General features: G+C 51.5%; 1 protein-coding gene across 6 annotated transcripts in view; it reads left to right on the top strand.

The window, feature by feature from the left end:
- The window catches only part of ZFHX3 (zinc finger homeobox 3), a 281,412-nt gene that overhangs the window by 105,842 nt on the left and 158,724 nt on the right, over positions 1–16,846 (top strand). For 2 of the 6 annotated variants that reach the window (XM_029207731.1, XM_029207722.1), the window contains exons 2-3: positions 5,925–8,656; positions 14,272–14,768. In XM_029207731.1, coding sequence (XP_029063564.1) covers positions 5,971–8,656; positions 14,272–14,768 — 3,183 coding nt within the window. In that variant the 5' untranslated portion in view covers positions 5,925–5,970. Of the gene's footprint in view, positions 1–5,114; positions 5,311–5,924; positions 8,657–14,271; positions 14,769–16,846 lie in introns of those variants that run through there. The other 4 variants (XM_029207754.1, XM_029207746.1, XM_029207713.1 and 1 more) reach the window with 3 other exon arrangements.

Raw genomic sequence — 16,846 nt, 5'->3', positions numbered from 1 at the left:
TATTAGTTAGTCCTCTCGACTTTATTTACTTTGCAAATTGGCGTATGTGCTTGGTCTTGTCTGCCCCTCAGGTTGTTGATTTAAGTGAGGGGAACCAGGGATAAGGCAGGAATTAAGGCATGTCCCCAGGCACATTGACCTTTGAGTGGGTACTGTATATCCCCCACCCCCCCACACTGCGTGGCATGCAGCATCTTACCCCAACCAGGGATCGAACCTCGTGTCCCCTGTAGTGGGAGCGCAGAGTCTTAATCACTGGACTACCAGGGAATTCCCTGAGTGGGTACTTTAGGTAACGGCATCCTCCAGTTTTAAAATCAGGCAGACTTCATAAGACATTTTGCTACCCTAGATACAAAGAAATGATAAACTTTGGGATACGTTATTAAAATCAAAAAGTACCCTCTACTGCATTTCTCAGATCATTGAATCTAAGTGAAGCTGCTTTTCAGTTTATTTTATGTGAATTTTCTTACTGAACCTATAGCTAATTGCTAATTCCTCAGGACTTTTTTCTCCCCAGATGCTATTCAGCAACTGTCGACTCTGTTCTCAAACTGTGAGGAACTTGCAGTATATAATCTATAACATATCCTTTTAAATTTAATATATATATTTATATTTACTTTATCCAAAATGATGATACACATCACTCCTTCCCCTTCTCTTGTTTTATATTACTTCTGAGTGCTTTTTCACATTTAACATTGTATTCATTTGTTTGCAGTCTTTTCCCCACAAGAATGTAAGCTGAGACCTGTCCATTGTTGATTCTCTAGCATCAGGCACATAATAGGTGTGCAGTAAATGTTCAGTTAATGTATGAATGAATGAATACATTTCTAGATTTATAGTTTCTGGAATCTGCCTTTTTTTTTCCTTAAAAGAAGTCAGGATAATGGGCCTACCGTACAGTTCTTTGCAACAGCAAAGAACTTTTATCCCCTTCTCTCCTGTATGAAGATATCCAAGTAAGAGAGTCCATTTTGAACTCTCCTCCCCCGCCACTCCCAAGCAAAAAAAAAAAAAAGGGCGTGTGTATGAACTGGCAGTGTTCCATTACATAGCAGTCCTGATAGCCCATGATCTTAGAACAGTCCCTGGTACCTAAAGATTGAATGTAAATGTCCGATGTTCTGAAGTTCTCCTTTAGAAACAGACACTACAGAAAAACACAGTAGAGTGGCAAAGCACACAGACTCCACAGCCAGACTACGGTTTTGTCATTTAGGCTGCATAACTTGAGCAACCTCAGTTTTCCCTTCTTCAAAATGGGGATAAAAATAGCGCCCATCTCACTCAGGACTTCTCTGGTGGTCCAGTGGTTAAGACTTCACTTTCCAGTGCAGGAGGTGCAGGTTCAATCCCTGGTCGGGGAGCTAAGATCCCACATGCCTCACAGCCAAAAAGCCAAAACGTAAAACAGAAGCAATATTGTAACAAATTCCATAAAGGCTAACAATGGTCCACATCAAAAAAAAAATTAAAAAAAAATAGCACCCATCTCATGGAATGTTATGAGCATTGAGGTGGCGTTGAACCCACAGGCCTTACCATGATGCCACACACAGGAAGTGATGACTTCCCTTAAGATGATTTTCATTTTAAAAAGCCTTGGGAAATAAAGGCGCGAAGGAGGAAATGAAGTAGCCCATAACCTCATCCCCTAGCAATTACCGTTGTAAAATTTTTTGATAGAAATCTCATGTATTTCCATATGCAGACCTATATAGGCTTTGTTCACTCAGCATCCTGTGTGATCATTTTCCCACGCCCGTGACTAGTTTCTTTTAAAAATGCCATTTTTTAACATCCTATGGAATGCTATGCACTGTAATTTATTTAGAGAGTACCTTGTTTCGCCACATTATTTCCATCTTTTTTTTTTTCTGTTATGAACACTGTGATGAATAATCTTATATCTCTTTGCATATCTTGGATTGTTTCCTGGAATGGGGGAATTGCTGAGTCAAAGGGCATGTGCATTTTTGAGGCTTTTGATACCCACTGCCAAATCGCGGTGCTCATCGAATCCCCCTCCAGCCGACTAGGGAGTCCCCGGGAGCCCTCTAGTTTGCTCCTCTCTGGCGATGCTGCATGGGTTATTCACAAGGGGGGGGGCGGGCAACAGTTTCTCGCTGTCTCTGCTCTCTCTTTGTTTTTTTCTTCCCCTTTGTTTCCTTTCTTGGTTTTCTGCCAAACTGCCTCTTGTGAAAGGACCGCCTAATTAACCCTGTGCTAATTAACAATTTAAAATTACAGAGTGCGACCGTTCATGTTTAATTCTCCAGGAGCTGGCGCATCAGTGGAGCCCCCTTCCCTTCCAAGTAACTGCACCTCCCACCCCAGCTTCCCTGTAACTGTTGCGTGGAGCCTGGTTCTGTCTCCTTAAGGGAATGGGATAAAGCTGTCACATCACATCTTCTCAGTTGAAAGAGCGAGATGGGGGGGGGGGGGCGTGGCGCCCAGTATAACAGGGTGGAGTTTTATAATTTTAAACCATCTTTGAAAAATAAAGACCGATATTGGCAAAGATGCAGGGGCTTTACAGATAGGTTCCAAGGAAGCTGTAACTTGTGAGAGAAGCAAGAGCAGGGGGCTCCCGATGAAGATGTTAGAACTTTTCTGTGCAAGATGCCTTCTCACAGGGCAGAGGGAGGCGCTCAGCAGAGAGCGCGAGGCTAGATCCCTCCCGTATCTTCCCTTTAACTCTCTTACTGGAGAGGTGTGCTCAGTTGAAATCTAACTGAATTCTTAAAACCACACACACAAAATACCCTCACTGAGCACAGCACTGGTGGTCATGAGTAGAGCACGTCTGTGTTTAAAGGGGATTTTGGGGTGTACATGGCTGGAGGGAAGCAGGCTGCAGGAGGGGTTGAGGGTTTGTGCTGTGTGTGCTGGCCCTGGAGGTACTGGAGGAGTGTGGGGGGGGGCGGGCAGAGCCGCACGTATGGGGGCTGTGAGAGCACCGGGACCCGCTGGATTCCCAGGCTGCCGTCCGTAACTGAAGATCATTGATTTTACGGGAAACCGTGTTTACAGACAGAGTGCCGATCGACCTGCTGAGTTGACTTCTGCCTCCTTAAGTAAGAACTATCTTTTTCTTATTGACTAGCTGATAAACAGAGTGAAAGGAGCTGCCGGCCGGGCAGGAGAGTGGGAGAGGGCCTGAGGTTCTGGAGCTGAAGGATGGGGCAGGGCTAAGAGATTTCTTCATCTCTGTGCTCTGGTCCCCTGTTGTCCACCCCCATCCCTGCGCTTGCCAGGGACTGGTGGGTGAGCCCAAGACTGACCCTGCCTGGTTACCTAGCAGTGCAGGCCCCAGGCATGGAGGAGCTGGTGGTCTGGTGAAGATGTTGTAAAACAGAGAGTGTCTCACTCAAGCTTTAATAATGCACATCCCCTGGGCATTTGTATTAAAAATGCAGATTCTGATCTGAGAGTCTGCGCTTCTCACAGGCTCACTGGGTGAGCTCACTGGCCCTGAACCACACGTGACTTAGCAGAGTTGTAAGAGCTTCTGATTGCCCTGGCCAGCAAGCATTGAAAGGAAGCCCAGAACTGGTGCCTGAGGTCCAGAGTGGGATCCTTCTTTCCCACCAGCATCTCAGTGGGCTGTTGCCCCTGCAAATGAGTGGTCCCCTGTGTGTCCCCTCTCATGGGGCTAGCGTCACCACGACGGGCGCATCTGTCTTTGCCTATAAGGTCATCTTTTCTTGACACCTTTTGCTGAGGAATAGAAAACAAAGTTAGGTGAGTTTTTAGAAGTCCCAGTCCCTTAGCTGGATGATTTGTGGAGGAGGAAGAAGAAGAGAGCAGAGCAAGAAAAGCCCACCAATTAATTGGTAAATGCTTGCAGGTTTCTTAGCCCAGTCCAGGCTGGAGAGGAGATTGGCTTTGCTGTCGATACACAAGTCCCTGGTGAAGCATCAAAGCTGTTCCCCTTTATCAATGGTGGCCTCCCCTTCCCACATGTTCCTGTAACTTACCAAGCATTTATGACATTGATTTTACGATCGGGCTGTTAACCCTCCCGCCCCTTCAGGCCTGCCAACCTTTTTGGCCTGAGCTGTCAATCAGATGTCATCCAGCCAATTATGTGCGTCCTTAGGAAGAGCCACCCTGGATTCTCACCTGTATCCCAGCTGGGCCTTGCGAGGAAGTCTCATTGCACTTGCTGTTTGGTTTGGTGTGGTTATCTTTGTTTAAAGTCAATACGTCTTTTCTCAGGCACACGGAACCTTGTTGTAATGGAGTTTGAGGTTATATGCTGAGAGGTGGTGTGTGTTTGTGTGTTTTAAACAAAACGTGACACGTCCTTCCAGAAAGTTATTTCTCCTGAGACTTCTGGTAAACCTGCCTTCCCCGCCTTTTCCCGAGGGGGAGCTATTCGCTCACTGTGCAGTCGAGAATCAAGCAATGAAAAAAGAGTGGGAAGATGGGGATTGGTGGGGAGGGAGACCAAACCCAGCCAAAACCTTCATCCACTGTGTGTGAATGAGATGGTGGGTGGAGAAGCAGCCAAGTGTTCTCCTGGAAGGAGGTGTGGCGGGAGGGTGGCCTGGGATTTGCAGCAAATGCTCAGGGCCCTGCGAGGCGCTGAGTTGCCTGTTGGAGCGGGGCCGGATGGAAGAAATACTCCTGTGATGTTGCCACAGGAGCAGAGCGGTGGCGGGTGATCTGATGTCTCCCTCCCCAGGGACGCGAGGTCTCAGAGGGCAAATTCAGCTTAGTGGCACTTTGGAGTCGGAAACGGAAAAGCCCCAGGGCTGAAGGACAGCTGCTTTGGGTAGCGACTAATAACTAAGAGGCAGGTGTGGAACGGGGGCTGGCGGAGCCCAGCTGCCATCTCGGCTCGCCGCGAAGATCCTTGACAGCAGAAACCGCCCAGCCAGTGGTGAACGGGCTCATCCAGGCAGGGCGAGATCCTCTCCGCTGGCGGGGAAGTCGGCCTGTTGAGAGTCGGGGCGGTTCTTCTTAGAAACATCAAGCTCACGTTTTGCACCTACGTATTTTGAGTCTGAAACCAGCTGAGTCACAAGCAAGGGTGTTCCGTGGGTTGTAGGGAGGGGACGGGAATTGGGAGATCGCCTTTCTCAGCGCCCGGATGGCACTGGCCTCGTTTTTTGATTTAGGCCCTCAGTTTTACTGCTTGTAAAATGGGACGATGTTTCCCAGGCTCGGAGAGGATGAATGCAGCCGTGGGCCCTTTTGGGGGCTTCGCAGAGCTTGTCCAGGCCTGCACACTTGCCCTCGAGCCCTGTAGTCCTCAACACTTTTCCGTGAGCTTCTCAAACTAGAAATCGGGTAAGAGCGACGGCACAACTTCGCCTCTAAATCAAATGGCGTATCCTCTCCCAGGTTCATGATTCTTCCTCGAGGGCTGCAAAGTCTTCCTCCTCCTGTCTGTCCGTCCCCGGCGTCCCCCTGGCCCCCAGACAGTGCGGGCAGCCGGCGTGGCTTTGTGCTGCCATCTGCGTGCGGCGGGGCCGCTGTTCTGTGTCCTCGGCGGGGCCTGGCGAGTTGACGCTGTCCTCCTCCTCCCCTGTGGCTCATCGCCCGGCCCCGACTCTGACGCTGTGCTTGCAAAGAACCCAGATTCGAACCGGTCTCCAGGGGTAGAGCTGCCAACAGTCTGAAGACGAAGAGGGATTCTCCTGATGCCCCTTTCCCCGCACCTCCACCCCCGCTTCTGCCACGCAACCTGGCTGTGACACCCAGGGGTGCTGCCCACCCTCTGCGCCTCGACGGGGTGGGGCGACGGCCGGGGTCCTCACTGCCCTGCGGTCTCTGTTGTGGGTGTGGACAGAAGCCTGTTAGAGCGCTCTGTGTGGGACCTTAGCCTCGGCCCTCCTAACCTCTTTCCTTTCTCTCTCTCTTCCCCCTCTCTCCCTCCTCTCCCCCTTGCCTCCGCCCTTCAGGTCCGATCCGTACTGGGTGCAATGAAAGCTCCACGCAGGCCTTACCATGGAAGGCTGTGACTCGCCTGTCGTCTCGGGGAAGGACAATGGGTGCGGTATCCCTCAGCACCAGCAATGGACTGAACTCAACAGCACCCACCTCCCCGACAAACCCAGTAGCATGGAGCAGTCCACAAGCGAGAACCACGGGCCCCTGGATGGCCTGAGGGCCCCCTTCAATGAGCGCCTCGCGGAGAGCACCGCCCCGGCTGGGCCCGCTGCCGAGCCCGCCGGCAAGGAGGTCAGCTGCAACGAGTGCTTGGCCTCCTTCGCCAGCCTCCAGACCTACATGGAGCATCACTGCCCCGGCGCGCGCCCCCCGCCGCCCCTGAGGGAGGAGAGCGGGAGCGACAGCAGTGAGGAGGGGGACGAGGAGAGTGACGTGGAGAACCTGGCCGGGGAGATCGTGTACCAGCCGGACGGCTCGGCGTACATCGTCGAGAGCCTGAGCCAGCTGACCCCGGGCGGGGGCGTGGGTGCGGGCGGCAGCGGGCCCCTCCCGTCGCTCTTCCTGAACTCTCTCCCCGCCTCGGCGGGCAAGCCGGGGGACCCTTCCTGCGCTGCGCCCGTCTACCCACAGATCATCAACACTTTCCACATAGCCTCATCCTTCGGGAAATGGTTTGAGGGCCCAGACCAGGCTTTCCCGAATACCTCAGCCCTGACGGGGCTCAGCCCCGTCCTGCACAGCTTCCGCGTGTTTGACGTGCGACACAAAAGCAACAAGGATTACCTGAACAGTGACGGCTCTGCCAAGAGCTCCTGCGTATCCAAAGATGTTCCCAACAATGTGGACCTGTCCAGATTCGATGGCTTCGTGCTCTATGGCAAGAGGAAGCCCATCCTGATGTGTTTCTTGTGCAAACTCTCCTTCGGGTACGTCCGTTCGTTTGTGACCCATGCAGTGCACGACCATCGAATGACCCTGAGTGAAGATGAGCGGAAACTTCTTAGCAACAAGAACATCTCCGCTATCATCCAAGGGATCGGCAAAGACAAGGAACCCCTTGTAAGTTTTCTGGAACCAAAAAACAAAAACTTTCAACTCCCTTTAGTTTCCACCGCTAACCTCATAGGCCCCGGACACAGTTTTTATGGTAAATTTAGTGGCATTCGAATGGAAGGGGAGGAGGCTCTCCCAGCCGGCCCTGCCGCCGGCCCCGAGCAGCCCCAGGCTGGTATCTTGACCCCCGGCGCCCTCTTGAACCTTGGCGGGCTCACCAGCTCGGTCCTGAAGACCCCCATTACCTCAGTCCCCCTGGGGCCTCTGGCCTCCAGTCCTACCAAATCCTCAGAGGGCAAGGACTCTGGGGCAGCAGAAGGAGAGAAGCAAGAAGTGGGCGATCCGGATTGCTTCTCCGAGAAGGCGGAGCCGGCCGAGGAGGAGGCCGAAGAGGAGGAGGACGAGGACGAGGAGGAGGCGGAGGACGAGGACGACGACGAGGACGACGAGGACGACGAGGACGAGGGCTGCAAAGGGCTCTTTCCAAGCGAGTTGGACGAGGAGCTGGAGGACAGGCCCCCCGGGGAGTCTGGGGCCGCAGCAGGTAGTGGCAGCAAAAAGGACCTTGCTCTCTCAAACCAAAGCATTTCTAACTCCCCCTTAATGCCTACTGTACTCCAGACCCTGTCGAGGGGCGCAGCTTCTACTAGTTCTAATTCCGCTTCTTCCTTTGTTGTCTTTGATGGTGCGAACAGGAGGAATCGTTTAAGCTTTAACGGTGAGGGCGTCAGGGCCAACGTGGCAGAGGGCGGCAGGAGGCTGGACTTTGCTGATGAAAGTGCCAATAAAGACAATGCCACAGCACCAGAACCAAATGAAAGCACAGAGGGGGACGATGGGGGCTTCGTCCCCCATCACCAGCATGCTGGCTCCCTCTGCGAGCTTGGGGTGGGGGAGTGCCCCTCGGGGAGTGGCGTGGAGTGCCCCAAATGCGACACGGTCCTGGGTTCCTCGCGCTCGCTGGGCGGCCACATGACTATGATGCATTCTCGCAACTCGTGCAAGACACTCAAGTGCCCCAAGTGCAACTGGCACTACAAGTACCAGCAGACGCTGGAGGCGCACATGAAGGAGAAGCACCCGGAGCCGGGGGGCTCCTGCGTCTACTGCAAGAGCGGGCAGCCCCACCCTCGGCTGGCCCGAGGCGAGAGCTACACGTGTGGTTACAAGCCCTTCCGCTGCGAGGTGTGTAACTACTCCACGACCACCAAAGGCAACCTCAGCATTCACATGCAGTCCGACAAGCACCTGAACAACATGCAGAGCCTGCAGAACGGGGGGGCCGAGCAGGTCTTCAGCCACGCGGCCGCCGCCGCTGCCGCCGCCAGCATCAGCAGCTCCTGCGGGGCCCCCTCGCCCACCAAACCGAAAGCCAAACCCACCTGGCGGTGCGAGGTGTGCGATTACGAGACCAGCGTGGCCAGGAACCTCCGCATCCACATGACGAGCGAGAAGCACATGCACAACATGGTGCTGCTGCAGCAGAACGTGACCCAGATGCAGCACAGCCGCCACCTGGGGCTCGGCCTGCCCGCGGCCGCCGAGGCCGAGCTCTACCAGTACTACCTGGCCCAGAACATGGGCCTGCCCGGCCTGAAGGTGGACAGCGCGGCCCCGGACGCCCAGTTCGTGATGGGCGGATTCCAGCTGGATCCCGCCGGGCCCGTGGCCGCCGTGACGCCCGCTCTAGGTGAGGCTTGACTCCGTGTGTGTCTGTTCCGAGGATGGGAGTTAAAGCGGGGGAAGCTGCGAGTGGGCCGAGATCGTGTTGACTTGGTGGATTCTGTCGAGTCCTGTGGATCTGGGGGATCTTTATTTTCTTGAGAGTTGTTTTGTGCTCAGCTTGAGCGTCCAGCCCTCACGTCTCTTCCTCAAGAATCCCTTGAACTCTGTGTGAGCCTGTGGAAGATGGTTTGCGTTCAACGGGGACATGGTTACACTCCGGCTCCACGGGCCGGGATTAAAATTTAAGTGTTTCCTCTAGTTTTTGGCTTCGGGTCAACTTTCCCTTCTGTTCCCATTCCCCCTTTCTCTGTCCCTTTCTCGATTTGAAAAATTGCCACGATTCCCCTAAACTTTGGGGTTCCATTAAATATTTATCGAAATGTACAGGAAACGGTAGCTGGAGTTTTAAATAGGGACGGTCGTCTCCGGAAGAGGAACTGGAAACCGTAGTGTGCCTTATTTAAATAAGCCAAGGCTGGTTCCGAGCTGACTGGGAGCCACCCAGATATGTTTCTCAGAGCTCTCCAGTGTTTTCACCAGGACCTCGATGAAAGAGACGGGTTCTTTCTCTTTCTTACTTTGCATGAGTTGCCAGTGATCAGTATAGTTGGGAATTAGATGACCCTGGGGCACCGTGAGGAGTGGTGTGATAGATGAGAGATGACTAAATTCTAAAATTGTAAATTAAAGAAAGCCCAGTTTTAATATCAGATCCCGGTTAACGGAGCCTTTGTTGCCATGGAGAACATGGCTCCATGTTAGAAGACATGGGTTGGCCGTTTTACCATTGGCTTAATAGAGCTAGAACGGGACCAAGAGGGTGGGATTTGAATGCCAAAAGCCGTGACTTTATTTCTGTTTAATTTTTAAAAATGTTTTTTATTGGAGTATAGTTGATTTACAGTGTTGTGTTAGTTTCAGGCGTACAGCAAAGTGAATCAGTTGTACACTTGTTCACTTTTTTTTTTTTTAAGATTCTTTTCCCGTTGACAGAGTATTGAGTAGAGTTCCCTGTGCTATATACTAGGTCTTTATTAGTTACCTATTTTATATATAGTAGTGTGTATACGTCAATCGCAATCTCCCAGTTTATCCCTTCCTACCCCCCCCCACCCCCGCACCCCCTGGTAACCGTAAGTTTGTTGTCTATATCCGTGACTCTACTTCTGTTTTGTAAATAAGTTCATTTGTACCTTTTCCTTAGATTCCACATATAGGCGATACCATATGATATTTGTCTTTCTGTGTCTGACTTACTTCACTCAGTATGACAATCTCTAGGTCCATCCATGTTGCTGCAGAAGCCATGACTCTTTATGTACAAAGAATCATGACCATTTCTGGGGGAGAGCTTCTACAGCAAGAAAATGTACAAACCAGTTTCGTGAGGACCAGTGTGATGGTTGGGCCCCTCCTGCCCCAACTACGTGTGCCTCGGACACGCACTGCCTGGTCTTCATTCCCTGATCCTGCTAACCTCTTGAGACCAGCAGTGATGTCCTGAATGAAACAGGATACCCTTCCTGACATGGGAGTGAGTTGTTCTCGGCAACAAAGCGTGAGCAAGTGCCTTTATCCTAGGGTGGCTTAGGTCCATGCCAGAGGGCTAAACCTCCCCAGTAGGCACGTCTTTATTTGTGTGTGTTGCAGTGCTAATTGCTGCTGATCAGTGATATGTCACAGCATTTAATTTGTTGTTCCTACCATGCATTTAAATTTGAATCCTTGCTCCTTTAATCTTGTTTTCTGTTTTGGAACATTGACCTGTTGATCTTTTCTTACCAAACAATTTGAAGATGTTTTACCCGCTGGTTAATCATCATGGATGCATAGGGATCAGTCATCTTATTCGTCCCCAGAGTGAACCACAGGGGATGCACACCTGGGAGTGGCTTCAGTACTCGAAGACTTTTCACTTTTTAAAGCCTATGGGAATTGGGGTTTTCTCGTCTAGAGATTTAAAATCTTGGGGAGGCAGATCTTGGAGTAAATCAAAGATAATGTAAGTGGAACGAAGACACAGAAAATGGATGGGTTCATACTGGGTCACAATGAAGACTTTTTCATTACCTTGAGAACCAGTAATCCTGACGAAGGCTTGAATTGAGTGGTAGAGAAATAGTTTGCTTTTAACACCTGCTGTCTGTGAGTCTGCGGGGCATCGTGCATTCCGGGCAGATGGCAGGTGCACATACATAGAGGATACAGACTTTATTTTCTTAAAGAGAATAGAGTAATAGAGTCCTTCCTTCTGAAGACCTCATCCAGGTAGCCAAGGAGGGCCCTGAATTTCCAGTGTCGCTGCTTGTCAGCCGAGGTGAGTCTCTGGAGACCTCCTGTGCCTGCCTTAAGCCACAAGAGCCGTCGAGGTGGAGTGAGGGTGACAAATACTTTATGCTGGAAGCCGGCGTGGGTATGATAGGACGTATCCACTTGGACCCACAATTTAAGTCGCACGACCTCTGTAGAAGCCAACGTATGCAAATGAAAAGAGCGTAACTTTCAGTTCTGTCTGCAGCTCAACTGATTTTTCCTTAGGCTGTTTATGAGAAGGCTGTGGGCGTCATTAGGTATTACTGGGCTCTACTGCGGGGAGGTAGTGTTTGTGAACTACACTCTTGCTTACACAGTTGATGTTCTCATACTGCCTTTGACAGAAACTTCTCCTTCCTGTTATCAGACAGATGCTGATCTGGGGATGCTTTCTTCCCAGAGGCCTTCAGGGAAAAGTTCCGCACCCTCGGTCTGGTCTGGTTGAATTTGCCTCCATTTGTAGACCAGATATTAGGCTTGAGGCCAGATGAACATCCTCCCAGACATTCCTTTGGACTACAGTTGAGCACAGCACCGAAAAATGGGTAGCTTGCCAAGGCATCTACAAGCTTCCCTAGTAGCCAGCCAGCCACAGGACACCTACATGAGCTTTAAGAGCTCCTCTGATTCTGCTTTTGTTTTTTTGTCTGTGTTTTTTCGGTACGCAGGCCACTCACTGCCGTGGCCTCTCCCGTTGCGGAGCACAGGCTCCGGACGCGCAGGCTCAGCGGCCGTGGCTCACGGGCCCAGCTGCTCTGCGGCACGTGGGATCCTCCCGGACCGGGGCACGAACCCGCATCCCCTGCATCGGCAGGCGGACTCCCAACCACTGCGCCACCAGGGAAGCCCTGATTCTGCTTTTGATTGTAGAAGGTGTCTTTTAATCCCTCTGCCTCTCTGAGGGTGTGCTCGTGGGCGGGACTCAGGTGCCAGGGTGTCAGCTTCCAGCCTTAAAGTCAGGTGTGTGGGGACATGGGGCCCATTCCTCTCCAAGACCATCTGTCCGGCATGATTCATGAGTAGGCACCCGCTAAGTTCTCAATGTGGGCGCTCTCCTCCCACCTGCCTGTGAATTGGGTGAGGTTCCTCTATTTCTCGGCGGCTGAATTAGTTCCTTGCAGCCCTATGGATTTGTAGGATTCCAAGCCCTAGGGGGTGTCTCTCCAGGGTATAGTTCTCAAGGGAGTTTTGGCTTGCCTGTCGCCCACATCTCACTGCTTCTCTGCTTCTGTCTTTGATTTGCATTTCATTTTAAGAGCTTGGGATGGCAACAGGGACCTGTTTCCTCTGCGTGTTCCGAGGACTTCTCATTTTCGCTCAGGCCTCCAGCAGGTGCCAGCTGCATTTCTCTTTAGAGCGATATGGACGTGCTGAGGTTAAATTTAAAAAGTGGGAAAGACCTGATGCTTCAGGTGGTCGGCATCAGAAACAAATATGTGTTTGCTCCTTGTCCTACCCTCCGGGTAGTTTCTGCTTTCACTGAACACCGCATGTTTCATGTTTCATGGATGCTGTCTGGCCTTCGTCCCCATCGACGGATGGAGCTTTTAGGCTTTTTTCCCCTATCTCTTTTTCTCTCTTGTCCTAAAAAGAGTGTCACGGTTATGGCTCCTCTCACCAGGGGAGATGGCAAGAGAGAAGACAAGCAGAAAGCTTCCCCAGTCTTCTGACATGCGTGCGCAAAAGATTTCTGTGTCTTGCTGGACTGTCCACAGGCTTCAGATGCGGCCACTCTGCTCAGGCAAGCCTGTACTGAGCTGCTCGCTTGAAGTGCCTTGTGTAGCATAAATAAGACAATCTTTTTTTTTTTAAAATAGTAACATCTTTTCCTTGATTAGCCACTAACTTGGATTCTAATCAGTCATTAAAAAAAAAAAAAAAACCTCAGCCCAACCACATGTAGAAGGTCAAGTTTGAATATCAGTTGGGGAGTGACAGGGGCAGACGTAATAGCTCAAGCGTGCGTATGCTTAGGGGAGAGGCAAGAAACAGAAGCCGAAGCTCAGCATTCTGCTTGACTGTTCGCTTCTAGGTAATGGAGGGAAGGCTGCTCTTTCCAGGCCTTTCCCGTGGTATAAATAAGAGCTCAAAGTATTAATTTACCGCTGGTGAATGAGAGCCGGTCCCTGGTTTACGCAGGGCAGTGATGGACTGAAAAAGAGCGGGGGTGGAGAGGGAGGAGCACAGCTTCCTCAGGCCCTTTTTTTCAGGGCTGTGAGCGGACCTCTGCGTTTCACTGTCCATCTTGATCCAACTTCCCAAACCTGTAACATTTTGGCTGCTTTTTACCTTGTCTGGCACATCAGACATTTGAGCCTCTGAGCAGGGGCCTGTGTACCCTCTAGAGGTTCAGCAAGGAGAAGACTGGACCCTTGTCCTAAAGAGGCTACACCCTGATGGGGACACCGGCCAACACGTGGCTCTGTATGTGGCTGAAATACGCCAAAGGAGAATGCGACATGTCCCATGTAGGGGGCTCATGGAATGGAAATGATCGTATCTTGGGGAGGTGTGGGAGGAGCCAGCGCCACTGACAGGCAGGTAGGCTACTGACCAGTGGGGTGTGACAAGGAATAGGGAGATCATTCCCGAAATCTCAGATTTAGAGCTGTGCCGTCCAATACAGTAGCCACTAACCTAAATGTAAATGAATTAAAAATAAAAAAACCTAAAAATTCAGTTCTTCAGTTATACCTTAGCCATATTTCAGTTGTCCAGTAGCTACACATGACTAGTGGTTTCCACATTGGACAGTGCAGATACAAAATGTTTCCATCTTCGCAGAAAGTTCCTGTTAGATAGCACTGCTTGAGGTAAATTCTGCGCCCACTTCTGATTCACCATGAAGGCGTGCTGTCTTAGAATGCAGCTATAACTCATCTCCAACATTTCAGGGACGGGAGTTTCAGATTCTGTTATGTCCAGTGAATGATGCTTTTATTTCTGTCTTTTCTTGGGTCTGAGCGAGGAGCTGAATTGAAATATTCAAGCGATTAAGTGGTTCTAGGCGTTCTTTTCCAAAAGAAGAAACAAACAAACAAACATACAGCCTTCCACACAGTTCAGAATGTCCATAGGAAAGATGCGAACGCATCAAGTTGATTTTTGTTGTAGTTTTTCCCGGTTAGTAGCACCTTGCAGTGCTTGAAATGGGATCTTTTTTCTGCTGGAACCTGGGTGGAGGGTGGGGGAGGGCCGATGGTGCCTCACTTAGGGCTGCCGCTGTGAGCCTGGCCTCTGATTCTCTGCCCCTCTCCTTCCCTGCAGTGGGCGGTGAGATCCCCCTAGACATGCGGCTCGGGGGCGGGCAGCTGGTGTCAGAGGAGCTGATGAACCTGGGCGAGAGCTTCATCCAGACCAACGACCCGTCGCTGAAGCTCTTCCAGTGTGCCGTGTGCAACAAGTTCACCACGGACACCCTGGACCTGCTGGGGCTGCACACGAACGTGGAGCGCAGCCTCCCTGAGGACGAGTGGAAGGCCGTGATGGGGGACTCGTACCAGTGCAAGCTCTGCCGCTACAACACCCAGCTCAAGGCCAACTTCCAGCTGCACTGCAAGACAGACAAGCACGTGCAGAAGTACCAGCTGGTGGCCCACATCAAGGAGGGCGGCAAAGCCAACGAGTGGCGGCTCAAGTGCGTGGCCATCGGCAACCCTGTCCACCTCAAGTGCAACGCCTGCGACTATTACACCAATAGCTTGGAGAAGCTGCGGCTGCACACGGTCAACTCCAGGCACGAGGCCAGCCTGAAGCTATACAAGGTAAGGCCCAGGCTGTCTCTGGAAGGGAGTGGTTTGGATCCCTGGGTGACGGGGAGGGCTGGGGGCAGACACACACAGAGGGGCTGGGGGCTGGCTGGCGCCCTGGCATGGGGAGGGGAGCTGGCCGCCTGGTGGTGGGCTTCAGCTGGGAACTGCAGGGTCTGTGTGTGGGGTGCCTCATTTGGGGGGCAGGTTGTGTTTCCAGCGGCCCGATACTGTACATTGTTTCCTTTACCCTCCCACTGTCTTTAGAACTGACTTCTTTCCCTACCCCACATTTGCCATTTCCCTAGTTCTGGCTTTGCCGTTGCTCTCCTGTGTTTCCCCTCTCTCCTGCAGGCTTCTGTTCTCCTTTTCCATCTGGTTATTCCCCCCTTTTTTAGTCTCTTCTCCCCGGATGCCCCCTGGGGTTCTTTGTTTATTTGTTCGTTCGTTTGTTCATTCATTCATTTATTCAACAGGTACACATTAATCCCCAACCATGTACCAGGCCCTGTTCTGGGCCTACATCCATGCACGAGGTAGACAAAACGTCCCTGCCCTCCTAGAGCTCCCGTTCTTTTTGGGGGCGGGGGGATGGATGATGAACGCAATGGATAAATTAGATGGTAGGCTAGAAGGTAGTAAATGCTATGGGGATAAACAGGGTCGGGTGAGGGGCCCCTTTGTTCTTTGTCGCTCTGCTTCCCGTGTTCTACACCTCCTTTCTCTTCCTCATGTTTAAATTTTCCTTCTTCTTGCCGGGCTTCTCCCGTCCTCCTCCTCTTACTCTGTCCTCCCTGCTTCTTCCTTCCTTCCCGTCCCTCCTTCCTCACCCCTCCCTGCCCCCTCCATTCTTTCTCTCAGTCCGCAGACAGTAGCAAGGAGGAGGTGCTTGGCTACTGTAAATAGTCCTTTCACTGGCATGGCAGAATTGCTCCAGACGCTTCTATTGATTTTCACTGGACTTAAAGCCTCACCTTTTTCTCTAATCATCTCATAATGGCTTTAGTATGAACAATCAGGTACAAACCGCCATAAATCTGCCCAGCCTCCCTCTACGTCCCTTCCACGCCCTCTCCCTCTCTTTCCGTTTCCCTCCCTGTTATTGTCAGTCTCTCTTCTTTCCTTTCACACCGTTTCCCACATCTTTGGGCCAGCGAGCGCCAGGTTTCTCCTGACCCTGAGCTACTTTCATCCCCTTTCTGCTCATGGTGATTTTAAATGGAGACTCCAAGTAAGGAAGACTCTCATCCTCTCCCCATATCGGCCTCTGCCGAGATTGATAAGTGTGATTCATTTTACCATTGCTCGTTCTCAGCTTGTCAAGAGACCTGGGTAACGTGGATGAGAGACCATTTTAGGGAAAGGAGGAGAAAGCAGGCATGAGGTAGTGGGAATAGAATGTTCTGGAATTGGCTGCTGACTCTGGCACGGATGGGCTCAAGCGTTGCAGAGGGGAGGGTCTGGGCACCCGTCACCCCCACCCCTTGCCCTCTGTGAGCAGGACCCTCCCTGGGTGGCTTCACCGTGTGCCACCCTCCTCGCCATCGGTTTAAATCGGAGGTTTTCATTGGCCACAGGGTGGTGCCGGTGTGGTCAGGAAAACCCGATGGAGAAACCGGTGAAAAAAAAGAGTTTCTAAAGGACCCAACTGAGTGCAGTTAGTACAGAGGACCCGGTGTGGCCCTGGAAGGTGGTATGCAGCTTTGATGGAGGTTGTTTAGAGGTGGCACGAAGCTGGCCTCTTCCATCTGAGGAAGAACATTGCCTTTTAGATGATAAAACGTGTGGGGTGGTGATTAGCTCTTCATGCTGTGGCCTCCAGTAAGAGTGGACCAGCCCTTGGATTTGCTTCTGAAGGGCCTGGAACCTGGAGGATTCGCTAAGTACATACCTTTTTGGTCCCCGGACCTCGTGCACTGGTCACACCTAGAGGGTCGGGCTGTGGTGGTTTCCAGGGCGGATGTGAGGGAAGCAGTTTGAGTGTTTCCGTCTGTGCTTTGCTGAACTAGCTCTGGATGCTCATCCCCTGCCTTAGTTTCCTCATTTTATATATATATATATATATATATATATATATATATATATATATATAT

Source organism: Monodon monoceros, unplaced genomic scaffold (assembly GCF_005190385.1).
Source record: "Monodon monoceros isolate NGI ecotype Baffin Bay Population unplaced genomic scaffold, NGI_Narwhal_1 Super_Scaffold_10, whole genome shotgun sequence".
NCBI lineage: Eukaryota > Metazoa > Chordata > Mammalia > Artiodactyla > Monodontidae > Monodon > Monodon monoceros.
This window is presented reverse-complemented; position numbering and strand designations above follow the sequence as displayed.